Source organism: Athene cunicularia (genome assembly GCF_003259725.1).
Source record: "Athene cunicularia isolate RWA chromosome 1 unlocalized genomic scaffold, athCun1 chr1_part1, whole genome shotgun sequence".
NCBI classification, from domain to species: Eukaryota; Metazoa; Chordata; class Aves; order Strigiformes; family Strigidae; genus Athene; species Athene cunicularia.
The window spans coordinates 88012692-88027309 of record NW_020799091.1 but is presented as its reverse complement, the minus strand read 5'-3'; the positions used below and the strand labels follow the sequence as shown (position 1 = coordinate 88027309).

At 35.9% G+C, this 14618-nt stretch overlaps 1 protein-coding gene across 13 annotated transcripts in view; it reads left to right on the top strand.

The window, feature by feature from the left end:
• Window positions 1–14618, top strand: part of DMD (dystrophin) — a 1208820-nt gene that overhangs the window by 894067 nt on the left and 300135 nt on the right. For all 13 annotated transcript variants that reach the window (XM_026858158.1, XM_026858211.1, XM_026858140.1 and 10 more), the window contains one exon: window positions 4662–4779. In XM_026858158.1, coding sequence (XP_026713959.1) covers window positions 4662–4779 — 118 coding nt within the window. The remainder of the gene's footprint in view (window positions 1–4661; window positions 4780–14618) is intronic.

Sequence of the window (14618 nt, the reverse complement as noted above, 5' to 3'; positions counted from 1 at the left end):
TCCAGATACATTTTTCAACTTAAGGATATAAAACATGTGCAAAGTAGACCCAGAGCCTATTTAAAGAAGCACACAGACTGAGACACAGTCATATATAAAGTTGCAGAACAGCAAGCTTAACTCTTGTTTATAAGTTTGAAGTTTGGCAATGGGAGATGGAAAGTTGGTGTGAGAAAAATTGCTTCTGATATTAAATAGTAAACATACATAATCAATACTAGTAAATGATTAGTTGAATGTTGAAAACCTGGTACCATCCTGGAATTCAGATATTCCAATTTAATAGTCCTTGCCATAAAGTCATGGAAAAAGGAAAAAAGATTTAATAGATTGTAAAGATTGTATCTTTTATATAAACTACTACACACATGACTGGAGTGACCAATATGCAGGCTGTAGCACACTTTACATTATAAATCTAGAGAATCTTTAAATTTTTTGTCTCAAACCTTGCAGTCCCACCAAGAATTTGTCACATTTCACCTGTTAGAGTTTTTCGGTTTATTTTTTAGCAATTTTCATGTAAGTTATTGCAATTGCTGACTTAAACAACTTGTTCTGCATCTCAACCCCCATTTTGTGTAAAGAAATCATAAAAGTTAGGAACCTGAAAATTGGATTTTTCTTTTGAGTAACTGCTGTCCACAAATGTGGAAAGATTGTTAAAAGTGAATAGCATCACTTTCTAACAAACTGTAGGCAGTTTTGATGACTGAATCTCATCTTTCCATTACTGTGCTGTCACCAAGCATTATTATGTTGGCACTCGTAGGCACATGGAAGAAAAAGAAAAGCTCTTTGGGGGTTTAAAGATGTATTTGTACAAACGTGGATGTCAACGGTCCTTCTTCATTGTTGACCTACTCGTTGAATTACATTTATTGAACAGAGATTTCTTGATTAGAAAGTGGTCTATAATGCTTTGCAGAATACATTATTGTAGCTTTACAGAGCACTAGGTAAGTAAGATAAAGGCAAATTATATGCACAAGAATAAAATTGTTTAATAAAAAAAAAATTAAAAAAAAAAAAAAAACATATAAAAACAGCTTTTAGTGTAGCTGACTCCCTAAGTCTTTGTACCTGTGCTTTTGGTGACCTCATGGGGACTAGATAGATTTCTGTTTAATTTATTTTGAAAATCATTTCATAATTACTTTTATTTCTGTATTACCCATTATTACATAGCAAATTTGTTTCAGTGTGCTGACATTCTGAAGCAGAGGCATCTGGTCTGTTGTATCTGCTGTGCCTCCACCAGGGTGCCACTATTAATGAGTTTTTCTTCCCATGGCTGTTGTAACAGGATCTTGTAATAGTTTCCACTTAGTTTCCTGTTGAGGATCCAGTTTTACAACATAAAATATTTGGCTGAATTTGTAAAAGTTTTAAAATGTATCCCATACATGAATGGCTTCTGATTTTGGTTTTGGATTTTATTTGGTTGGTTGGTTGGTTAGTTTAGATCCTGTCAGCTAATACTTCGAAGCTATTCATTTTTTCCCCAAAAATCATATTTAGTGGGTTTTAATTTGTATTCATCAAAGCACTTCTCTTCCTACATAAGTACTTGTATTTTTTTTTATCCACAGAATCAATCTGTATGATTAGTTTGTCCAATCACAGAATATTTTTCTAAATTTAATAGTATTTTAAGTGGAGCCTAAGTGTTGCTGTTTACTTTCATGCTACAGAATCACAGGAAGGCACAGGAATTATGTGGTTTAGTTGCTGCTTTTATCGAAGTTTCCCTCAGTTTGTATGTGTGAATACAATGTAGGTTCCATGTGGAACATATCTTTACCAAGTCTGTAAGATGGTACCAACTGGTATAATTGTAACAATAAATGCTGTGACAATTTTGCAACAATTTTAATTGATAAAATTTTACTGAATTTAATAGAACATTGTTTGGGTAAGGTTCTCAGACACTTTGATTTAAATCAAAGAGAAAATATATTAATTTTAGGAGCATTGTTTTTTCTTTACTCTGAGAGGTTATCTTTCTAAGACTGAGAAATAACCCGTCTATTCTACAATTATATATTATTGTCTCCTGACAGGGCCAAGAATCTTCAGGTCTGTTCATAGTATAAGGGTTTCAACATGTCCTTCTTGACCTTTTAAAAATACACATTAGTACATCTAGCAGAAAGTAATTTTATTCACATTAAATGACAGAGGGAAGTATGTCCTCACAGTCCATGTAGGGACGAGATTGTTGTGCCCCCTAGGGAACAGCAGAACTAGCAAGACTCATTTTAAAGAGACAGTACTAGTTTTCTAGAGTGTCCAGTTCAAGAATTGCAGATGTGTCTTGTGGGTAAATGATTCTCTAAGCACTTGGCATGCATCAATTGCATTTGCTCAGTTTGGCAGTGAACAAATCCTTACTGAACTGTCCTTACCTATTGCTTTGTTTCATAGAAGAAAAAACTTTCTTCTATGGCACAAACATAGCTTTTAATGTTTGGTTGGAGACTCAGGCTGGATCAGATAAATCATTCTCCTATTCAGTATATCAAATATAAAAATTATACTTAGGAAACTTTAGAGAACAGTTTAGAGTCACAGTTGGCATAAGACCTTAGAATCACTTAATTTGCTTTTCTTTTTTGAAATGGTTTTCTAGGTAGGGGGAAGGAGAGAGAAAGGGGAGTATTACTTTGGAGGTCAGACAATTATCTGAGCATGTTGTACATGCTTTAATGTTCCTTCTGCACAGTCCATTTTGGCAATATGTATAATGCAGATGCTGTTAGGCTGCAATGGGACTCCTTTTGCTATTGTAAAATTCATGTCACTCATTAAATTGTCTTCCCAGAAAATGGAATTTTAAAGGCACATAGATATCTAGAGGTAGTAACTGCATCAGTAGATTTTATTTCTTTTTGAGTGCCTTCACTATGGAGGGACTTCTAATTAGAAATTTGTTCTTTGCTTAATTATGCAAGATGCTGCTTTAACTGCGTGTATCTGTATGCAATCCAATCAGTATACAAGTAACAAAATACTATCCAAACTTTTGGGTATGAGTTTAGAAAGACAGTTATAACAGATTTTCAAATAAATTCTGATATAGAAGTTAAAGGCAGGAATTTCACGGAGTGTAGTTAGATGTGTATCTTGAAAATTACCTTTCTTTGTGAAGAGTTTGTAACTAAACAAAAATGAAATTCTGTGGAGCTTTTAGCCTGTTTTTAATAATACATGCTGTAGTTCCTGGAAGTGATGTGCTCTTTTCTTAAGCTTATTGACCAGAAAATTATATTAGACCTTTACTTGTCACCTTCAAATTATTGAAATCATGCAAATCTAATCCCATGTTGGAGGGCCAAATTTAAGATCAGACTCTGCAGGTGTTTTCTATCCAGTACAGGCGGTGAGTGACAACTTGGTAAAATAAATGTTTATTTAGAATAAAAGCATTATAAGGGAAGGGGGGAAAAAAGACTTTTAAGACAGTAAATACTCAAGACACATAGTTAACAGCCAGGTGAGCATGCTAATAGATGATCTAACCACTGTCCACATAAAAAGCCTGAAAAATAAAAATCCTCCCCTAACATTTGTTGTCAGCCTTATACCTGATAAACTGTACCTACTAGCTGTCTGACAAGCAAACTTTTCTGTTCTGGTGACTCAAAATTGTGGGCAGAAAAAAAGTTATTTGTCCTTAATTTGGTAATAAATATTGCTACTTCCAATTCCTAAAACTAGGATATCTAATGAGCATCTTTTTTAGAAGCTAGATGATAAGGACTTGAATTTGCTAGATTTGGTCAATGGCTTTTAAATACATGCTTGGATGCTTCTTATCTGGGAAAGCATTGAACTGATTCCTTGTTTGCTCTTCCCTAATCCTTCAAAATAAATTAAACTAATATATGCATAAATCTTATATGCTTTACTTTCCTTGAATTCTCATTTTCATTGTATCTAAATCTATTGTATTTTAGTTTTTATTACCTCCTAAAGATCTCAAGTCATTAGTTTGAAGCCCATCTTTTTCCCTGTGAGAAACTCTAAATCTACTTCTTTTTTTCTAGTCAGATTGCCTGGATTTTATGTATCTGCTTGACTAACATATAAATTACTGCAAGTGTTAATTACTTTTCTGCTAGGTAAGGTGTCAGGACAGAAAAAGCAAGATTAACAGTCTTACAGTGGCTTTAAGCCAATAGATAGTAATTAAGTATTCATAAAATATTAAGAAACAAACATTACTAATTAGACTTCATGAGTTCCTAGGAAAATCCTGCCTTATCTGGTAAGAATGTAAACCCCGTGTATCTTTTCTAAAATACACTGTAAAATCTAAGAGAATATAGAAGAAGAGTATCCTTCTATAGCTTTATAGAGGAAAATAGTTTACCCTTGCTTAATTTGATGGGTTAAAAGATGAAGAATGATTGTCATTTTATATCTAGTTTTATAGGTACATTTAAAATAAGTACAAGTTATACTTGGTATTTTTAGGTTAAGTCTAACAACAATTTTTGTAAGATCCAGACCAAATTCTTCGTATTATTTGAAACAACAGAGAACTTTTCTGTTTTAAATCAAGCTGACACCCAAAAAAAAAAGTCCTTATACACAGTCTTTTCAACAGCTCTACATGCTTTTTTCTTTGTTTTATTTTTGTATTTGTGTGCAACTAGGCAATACTACAGGATCTGGAGCAAAGACGTCCCCAGCTGGATGAACTAATAACTGCAGCACAAAATCTAAAAAACAAGACAAGCAATCAAGAGGCCAGAACAATAATTACTGACCGCAGTAAGTGGTGATTCTGCTATCATATGATGTTTCAGCAATTGTGGAAAGCATTGTCATACCTGATACTCATAGCATTTTTCAGACACTTTATGCCTTTGCCATGAGAAGGAAAGTTCTGTTAGGAGGCAGTTCTCACACAGGTTTTCCAGATTACATACAGAAGAAGTAAAAGTGAAAGTGATCATATATTTCAAATTTTTCACCTTAATTTCGTATTGCTTGTCTTCATAGTGGAAGCACATTGTAGAAAATATAAAATGTGGTCACTGTAGATAAAGAAATACATTTATTCTTAAACAAGGAGCAAAAAGAAAGAATTCACAGAGTGTAGCCATAAGCTTGTAAGAAGTTTTCACCTCCATACCCCATAGTACAACTGCAGCCTCTTCTTTCATCTCCCCTCAGTTGAAGCACAAGTCTGATGATGCTCTGTATTACTCTGTATTAGTTCTTCAGTTCTTGTTTCCCTTTCCAAGATTAACCAACTAGCTGTGTCGAGGGTGGAAAAATTAGTAGATTAAGTTTTAGAAGTCTATAGAAGACATAGTCCTGTCACTCTTGGATGCTTGCATGTCCTTATAAGATAAAACATGTTCTCAAGATCATGCTATAAAAGCAGTCCTCTGTGGTGGACTGTTATATATCTTCAGTTATTATTTTAATTACTGAGGACTAAAATCTAAAAAAGAAATATTTTTCTTATGGTCTTAGAGGTCCCCTTTGGAGCTTAGGGAAGACCCAGGCCAACTGCTTTGCATGTGGCCAAATCATTTTAGGTGGATGCAAACTGTTCTGTACATCTTGGGCTGGAGTTTCTGGGCTGTCCCAGAAACTGATGACTGTGAAGGTGTATATGTAGGGCTAAACTACTCTATTTCCATAGGTTTTTTTATATATATATATATATATATATATATATATACACACACACACACACATATTACCTCTTTATTTTTATTCCATTAGGTAAGTACTTTCAAAATCACATTGCGTGTTTGGATTGCTTTGTTCTTAGTAGCACGTACAGACATTGTTTTGACTATATACTATGTGAAATAACATTGTTAAACTGCGTTCCCTTTCCTGCCTTGACACACATTACTGAGAGAGTGAGAAGCTGTATTTGTTTTATCTGAAGTTTGAAAAGAAATAGATAGTGCTTATGCATTGCATAAGAACCTATTCCTCTTTGGCACACAAATTAATTTTAGAATTACATACTCAGTTGAATTCAGATGAAATGTGTACATATATATCTTAACTTTACATTACTTATTCAAAGCTAACATATGTAGCACTCCCATCAGTATTTTCTAGCATTTTTTAGTTTTTAATTCTGAGACAAGTTTTGTGAAGATAAGACTTGTAGACTTTACATGAAAAGCAAGCATAATTCCTATATCTCTTCATGTGAATTCCGTGCATAACTACATTTTGTTCTGTTAGAAAACTGAACTTTAAGTGAAATTACCTTCTAAGGTATATGATAATAAGATAAATGTTTCTTTCCAATACAGGGGGGGAAAAAAAAAAAAAAAAAAAAAAGTGAGCTATCAGACTGCAAATCAAATTAATTATTTGTTAACCCAACTATATTGCAGCTTGCATCTGTGGCTAGCAGTGTGGTGAATATATTGTATATGATGATTTCTTAGTTTTTATCTGTAAGGATTCCCAAAATGATTAGCTGGTTTTGAACAAAGTATACAAGATTCATTTTTGCTGTGCTTTAGCATTTTTCTATGCTGAAATTGTCAATATCCTTGACTGCAAAAGTGCAACTTAGGATGCAGTGGTTACAGGTCACGTCCCTTTCTGTACTTTCAGGTACATCTTGCTGTCCTTCTAACATCATCTTGTTGTTGATAATGAAATAATTTTGAAGTAAACAAAATATTTATTGTCATAAATATACAGGTTCTGTGTTTCTGCAATGGAGGGAGATAAAGTATGACCAGGGCCATTTTTGATCCAGTCTTCTGAGGCAGCAAGCTAGATTCATGAAGGTTTTTTTCACGCTTAGTTTATATTTGTACAATTGTAGGTAGTACTAAACACTATTTGAGAGGTATTTATTACTTCTGAATTTTAAGGATATCATGATATTTCCAGGGGGGAAAAAATGCTGGGACTTTACAACGTGACAGAAGGTTTTCCTGAATATATGCCAAATGTGGCATAGCATCACCGGAAGTACTTCTTTAAAAAATCAACAGTAATTTTTTATATTTTTAATTGCATGGGGTTTTTTCCCCTGTATGAAGAAGATGGAAAACACTGTGTTTGGTTTTAATTAGGCCCGCTAAATAACTTTATAGCAGGACCCACTTGTTTGTGCTGCAGGTACCATGGGGGTAGTTGATGCCTCCCACCTGTTCACAAGTGCCTTGCTGTCCTGGACATAGGAAGACCCGCCTTATCCCCAGCACCACTGGGGTGCTGTGTAGCTGTGTGCTCTCTTGACACAGCCCCTCTGAAGCCTGCTGTGCTGTACCTAGTGCAGTTGTTTTCCCTTGCAGTCCAGCACATACTGAGCCCAGCCTACTGCACCCAGGGTGTTGTCCCCAGACTCATCCCTGTGAATCTTGCTTGAAGCCAGAGCTGAGCCCTGGTCTAGAGAACCTGCTTCACTTGCGAAGGCCTGCACGTTCTCCACAGCCTTAGAGAGCATCCCCTCTGTTATACTTGGACCTTGCTCCAGAGTCCTACTGGAAGTCCTTCCTGACTACCTCACTCAGGAACTGTTTCCTCTTTCCTGTGTTTTTTCCCTCTTCATGAATACAGATAGGTTACCATGGTTATGTCTTAGCAGTTATTAGTGCTCATTCAGTCCATCCAGTTTCATGACCTGAGCATCAGCACTGTGCCGTTCATGCTCCTCTGCAGCAGCTATGTACCACTCTGACATGCAGCCTTCTGTAACATCACACTATCAGGTGCCAAATGCACTGGATCCCATTATGAAAGGAAAGGGGTGCAGGGCTGTGCTGTGCCAGTCTGTCACATTGGAGCTGATAGACTCAATTGTATCTAGTGCACTACCTCTTCCCTGAGCTGAAGCATTCTTTGTATCTCACACTTTGAGAAGTAAAAAGCTGAGAAGATGAGCTAATTTGTATATAAATATATTGTTCATTGTCTTTTGCTACTAAGGTGTTAGTAAAAAATCCAACACAATCATATGGTCAGTATCACTGAACTATATATTATAAATACTAAATGAGACTTGTAGCTACGCTACTAGGTAGCTGCCTTCTCCATCACAGCATGGGTCAGAATGCCATCAACTGGAATTTAAAACCTGAAGGTTCTGGTTTCTCTGCTCACGTTGGTAACTCTTAAGTCATTCTGCTTGTATATTATGCTCATTAAAATCTAACTTTGAATTATATTTAGAAAACATTATTGCCATTTAAAGTATTTATAAAAACAAACAAGGTAAATGTTTTATACAAAATCAAGCAAATCAAAAGGCATTTGTTAGAGAATCTCTGTGAACTGCAAAAAAAAGTCAATGATCACGATTCTGTTTTTCAACAGAATTTTTGTAGTATTGCATAGATTTAGTCTTTCTTTAGAATTTAAAGATAAGCTCATACATTTGAATTATTTCCTTTGAACCTTTTTTCCTCACCCTTATTTCATTATCTGTATTAATTGTAGGATCTACACTACATAAAAAGACCATGGATCTATAAAATAAAGCTTGTGTTATGTTTACATAATGTTATATTTAAATCTGTTTATTCTGTGTAGAGCATAGTTTGTTTACAACTTATGCAGTAGAGAATACTTAAGAATAATAATTACATTTAGTCTTGTGGAAAAGTTGTGGCAAAAAGTCAGATATCTCTCTGCTCTTTTAACGACCTCAGTAAAGCATTCTATTCTAATAGAACCATATGCTATACAATAACGTTTTTGTCTACATAATGCATCACAGCTCTAAAACACTTTGCTTTACTGCTGTTGAAAATGTTGTTTCTTTAAATTGAATGAGTTTATAAGCAACTTTGAATATAATAGTGATTAAACTTTGAAAATTACTTTTATTTTCCATCAGTTCCTATGTATAGAATACATAAAGCCAGTAACAAGTCAATATAGAAATATACTGAGAGATAATAAAAACAAATTTACAGTCGTAAAATCAGAAATGCCAAAATAATTACAAAGACTATGTTAGATCTTGCTAGATCCTGGAAATGCAAGGAACTTTAAATAGCAGGGCTTCCTACTGCTGTGTTCACTCACACACATGCAAAAGAAAACGGTGAGTAAACCCTTCTGCAGTTTTACTTTTCTAGTGATTTACATCCCAATTTTGTAATGTGTTTTCTGGCTGTGTAAGTGATAGAGGAAGTATGAAGATTAATATTTATAGAACTCTATGAAGAAATAATCTTACTGACCAAAGAATATCTCTTTCAAGATTATAAGAAGCCAAAGTAACTTACATCTTTCTTCAGCAGTTGTGTGAAATGTAGTGAATTCTCAAAATATCACTTGAGAAGTTAAGTTCTAATACATTAAATACATAAATAATAGCAATAAATATAAGCATTTAATTTATAAGCAGTTTTTAAAACACAGTCCACACATGTATGAATAATTTATGGAGGATGTCTTCAGAAGAGTTATTTTGATTTTGTGGTTTTGTCTTTGTTGTTGTTGGGGATCTTTTTAAAGAAAAGCTATATGTTATAAGTGGTTGTTAGGAGAGCTTTGTTTGAATTAATCTGAAAAGAGTCTCAGTGTCTCTGTGCCACTCCATAAAAATGTCTTTATCGAATAGTTTGCTGTATTTGACAGTTTTATGGCAAAATCATCAACTTGTCATTTTCACAGCAAAATGTATGGAAACTCCAAGTGAATTACAGCTGTACTGTTGTTCTCGACATTTTAATAAAATAGCCGTCTCCATTGTACTGCCATCCAAGTGTATTTCTCTTAGAGCTATTGAATGCAAATAATTTACCACTCAAAAACCAGAATTCATACAATCTGGAATTTGTCATCCAGTAGTAAAAATCCTAGTTACCAAGACTGTGAAAGAAAAGTGTAAGAGAAAACCAGTGTAAGTGTAAGAGTTTACCCGGTTATCTTGTTGCTATTTTTAAGCTGTATTATTGAATAAACCCCAGTATGCTTTTATCTGTTTTCCATGTATTTCAAGAACTTCTCAAGAGCCTGAGTAATATTTTTCCTATATCATAAAGATGCGAATTACCCTGATGTACTTCTTCACATCAGAAACCTTGTTTTTCCTATGAGAACTCTATACCATGGAAATTAAGGGAAGGAGAAACCATTTGCTGTTTAAAAAGTGTCAATAGCAAGACAAAACTGTAGCTCTAAAAGGGACAGCATGTTACTGTGTGAAGTACCTCATTTGAAACCAGTTCCTTTGCACAGGTTTCCTGCTACAGTATTTGTAAGAAAATTATGGGACATTTTAAGAAGGAATAAGAACTTATATTGGAACACTAGGGAGAATTAAGAATGGGAAATAACAAGCTCCAGATATGTTTGAATGATCAGGGAATTACAGTTATGTATCACTTCTCAGGCTAGATATACTAGAAACATATGGCTCTGTGGCAAAGGGCAAGATCTAAACTGCCTACTTCAGGTGTCATAATGCTCCCAAAAAGGCTGTGAGACTACAGGGTGACCTTCCTCCATTTCTGGTTATATTCTTGAGTAAAAGTGACACAGATTTTTAGGTAGCCCCAGAGCTGCTAAGTGTAATAGGTGATATCATAGCCAGTATCTTGCTCAAAGCTCACTTACATTCTCAATCCTGTGAAAAGAGTTAAATAATTACTAAACTCTCTGTTGTGTGATAATTCAGGTAGAACACAGCTGTCTAGTTCTAGACCAGGTACTTCTAAATAGACAAGAACAGTCTCCTAAATTTTATATTCCTGGAAAACAGTCTGTGTTGGAGAACAGGCACCCTGGATTGCTGTATTGAAATGAGGCACTTGATTTTGCTCAAATCATAATTGTTAGTAAAATTTTGTTGTCTGTCCTCCAAAAAAACAAGGACAGCAGAATGTTTGACCAAATCTCTTGTCAGGAAATTATGACCATAAAGTGAGTTCTCTGCTAATTGTGAGCCTGTGAACAACAAAGATAAAGTCCAGTGAGGAGATGTGCTGCAGGAAGAAACCTTTCAGAAACAGTGATATGGAAATAATTTTTTTTTTTTTTAAAGCCTTTAAATAATTTCAACTAGGCCAGAAAATTTAATCACACACACACCTCCCTGAATAATGAAAACATGGTTTGGTAAGGAGATGCTTCACCCTAACAGGTTATGCATTATTGTCTGATGTAGCCATAGGTACATGAAGTTAACTGGTTGAAAGATTTGGGATGTACCGTCAGCTGGCAGAAGGAGAACATACTTGCCACTTTAGCCTAGGGAAGGATATGGTATGGCATTGTGGGAGAGCTTGTGTTTGAGTCTGCTTTGTGTCTTTTTTTAACCTCTAATGGTTATCATTTAGGGACTGAGTTAATCAATAGAGGTGGTCAGTCAGAATACAGAAAAAAATGCTCCTAATTTATAGTGCCAAGAAAATTGAAGCCTACTTAATATTCTGCAGTTTGCTCTGCTCTTCTTAAAATGTTTGGAGGCTGAGGTGATAGATGTGATTTTAGTAGAAGGGCCAAAGCGTTTAAAACTTCAACCTCCCCCAACTTTCAACCTACCCAGTCACCAATTATGTGAAAGTAAGTGTTGCCCAGAGGCATGAGCAGAGATGAAATGACAGAAAGTCTTGTTTTCTGGCTGTCAGCAGGCAATTCCTTTCCCTAAGTACTACTATCTGCTCCCCTACTATGGTAAGTCCTATTAATAGTGTTGTTGGGGTCATTTTTTCCTTCTTTATGCTCAAGGGGAGTCATAGTTTAAAAGTCTGGTTTTATGTGACTATCTTCCTAAAGTCTGTGCAAATCTTTAATACTTATAGAAATCTGTATGCATATATCCATTTGAAGGAGCTTTCTTTTTTTTACTTTAACAATCCCAGTGAAGTACACAAGTTGCCAGGAGCTGTGCTGTTGCACATCTGCTGCCATCTGTATCAAAACCATTTTTCACAGTTACACATACTTGTTGCATTTTCATGTTTGTACTTCTGTGTATTTTATGGGTGATTTTAATTATCTGTAAAAACACTGAAAACCCAACCTTTCGTATTTACAACTGTGAAAACCATTTTAAAGATACAGTGCTGCATTATGAAGACAGCTCAGCTACCTCTGAGACTAAAAGCTGTCTAGGCTCTTGGCTGAGGGGGTTTGCTTGGAATGGCAGGACGTGCCGTGAGTGCCTCCTTCCATGTGTGTGCCTCCAGATGTGTCCCCTTTTACGTGTCTCCTCCATTTTGTTTCTCCAAACACGTCTCTTCATGCTTCTCCTTGCATCTCTCCTTTTGTGTTTCCTCACCAGCCTCCCACTGTGCCTGCCGCTGTTGTGTCTGCAGCACATTCAGGCAGAGGCACTACTGGCTCCTCTCTTTGGTGGGCGCTCTGGCATGTGCCCCCATGGCTCTCAGAGCTGGCTGGAACCAGCTGCCCCCAGCACAAGGCAGCTCGTGGCCACCTCCTGCCCAGGCAGCTGGGGGTGCGCTGCCGGTGCTGCCTGAGCTGAGGCCATAGGTCAGACAGCTGCCAGGCTCCCAGGTGGTGTGTGGCATGAGCAGAGTTCACAGACTCTTTCCTGAAGACCACAGGACTCCTAGAGGTGTATTTTCATTTGCCTTCCTGTACTTCCTTCATTTCCTGTTCTCCTCCCCCTGTCTGCCTTGTAGAAAATGCTGTTTCGTGTAACTGGTTTAGCTCATTTCTGTGTTGCTTCTTCCCTTGTTCTGTTTACACCATGTCATTGCACTAGTCTTTCACTCTGGCTGTGCCCTTCTGCTTACCTCCTCTTGTCTTGTCTTGTCTCTCCAAGACAAGGATTTGTCTTGTGAAAATTGCTGTCGTAGTTCTATCTGTAGTGTAGCTAATGCTGAAAACCTGTATTGGATTCAGAGATGGTTGTGCAGGCCTCTTCAGAAGTGGTGTTCGTGTTTTCACAGCTTTATACAGGAAGTGTCCCATTATTTTTCTGGTTGTAATGTGTGAGATCTGGTAAAAAAATAGCCAAATAATTTTCTTTATTTTTTAATGTTAACTACTTCTCTTAGACTTGATCTTATCAGCTTCTCAGATACCATTTGATGTACCTCTGAATTCTTAAGTTTATTAAACCTAGAGCTGCTTGCTGCAGCAGAAATGGAGCAGGTCTGTGCCTCTGCCTGTCTGCTTTCTGCTCAGAAACACTGCCTGTGCTTCCAGTACTGCATGCTGGAAACATCTCAGAGAGGACCAAGAGGGATGCTGCCATCAGCAGTGAAAGTGCTGTGCTCTGATACCTACCCACACAGGGTGACTTATCAGTGAGAAGTCACAGAATGCTTTGAAAGTGATGGAAATGCTTTGTCCTTAGAGACGGTTGGGGAATGAGTAATCATGTTTTCATTTAGCTGAAACAGGACCTAGCATCCAAATGCTAATATAAACACTTGGACTAGGGATTAATTTAGTTGCATCTGTGCTTTCAATCAGTGAAAGAAGAGGCAAGATAAGGGTAACAAAAAATTCCAGGATATCAAGAGAAACCCTCATATGCGTGATAGAAAGTAGAGAGAGAATGCTTGCAAAGACTGAGGCAGCCTACTGGTAAAGCGGGCTGCTACAACAAAGAAAGGAGGATTATTTTTATTACTTCCTTGCAAATATGTGATTGTATATGAGGAATACTTGCCATTGGTCTTTTTTCTTCCTAGTGGAAGCCCCCTCCCAAACACTAAGCACCAACTTACTCCTTATGCCTAAAGTCAGTTGTGTGATAGCATATGGAATTTTTTTTTTCCTTTAGGGATCAATGAAAGTACAGTAAGACCAAACTTCTTGTACCATCAGAGGTGAGGATGACCTCGATTTAATATCCCAATCTGCTTCAGACTTGCATTGTAATTCTAGAAAAGTCTTTTAATTCGTTTAAATATTAATTTAATATTCAATTCTTTACCAAGATAAGGTGGGAAAATATATCTTAGCTCCCATCATTTGTCTTCAATATCTGTTCAGAAGACTAATATTTTTTAATCTGTTTTATTTGAATATTCCAAACCTATGTCTATGCTGTTTTGGCCAGTGTTTCAAGGTAATACTCTGTTAGGAATAATAGCTTGCACAGAACATTGTAAATTTAACTAGAAGCAGACATATAAACAGTAAAAATATAAATTTAATTTTATTTTTATCCATGATGATACAAACAGAAGAGCTATGCTAGCTGTGTTGTGACAAATGAGTCAAACTGAAAATAAATGGAAATAACAAAAAAGGAATTGTTCAGAAACAGAGTTTTCAAAATGTGATCAACTTACTTGTCCACTGACATTTCATCCTGAGTTTGATGGGCAACATTTCATGTTCAGTTATTTTTAAAACTGTTTCAGAACCACATATATTCATTTGTGCCAGACCATAGTTTTCTGTAGTAATTACAGAGCAAACAGGAAACAAAGGTCCTACTCTGAAGAGATTAAAAGCTAAATTTAGATGCCACATAATCAGTGATATCAGGCAAGTGCAGATTTTGGTGTACATTGTGTCCCATCTTTTTTTCTAAAATGAATATAATACACAAAGACCATATATTGCAACCTGCAGTTGTTCTCAGACAGTCTGGTTAAGCCCCCAGGAATATGTTTGGCCTATGGATTTTACTTTGGCTATCATCAATATACATTTATCATGGGTTTAGTTTTTCTTGA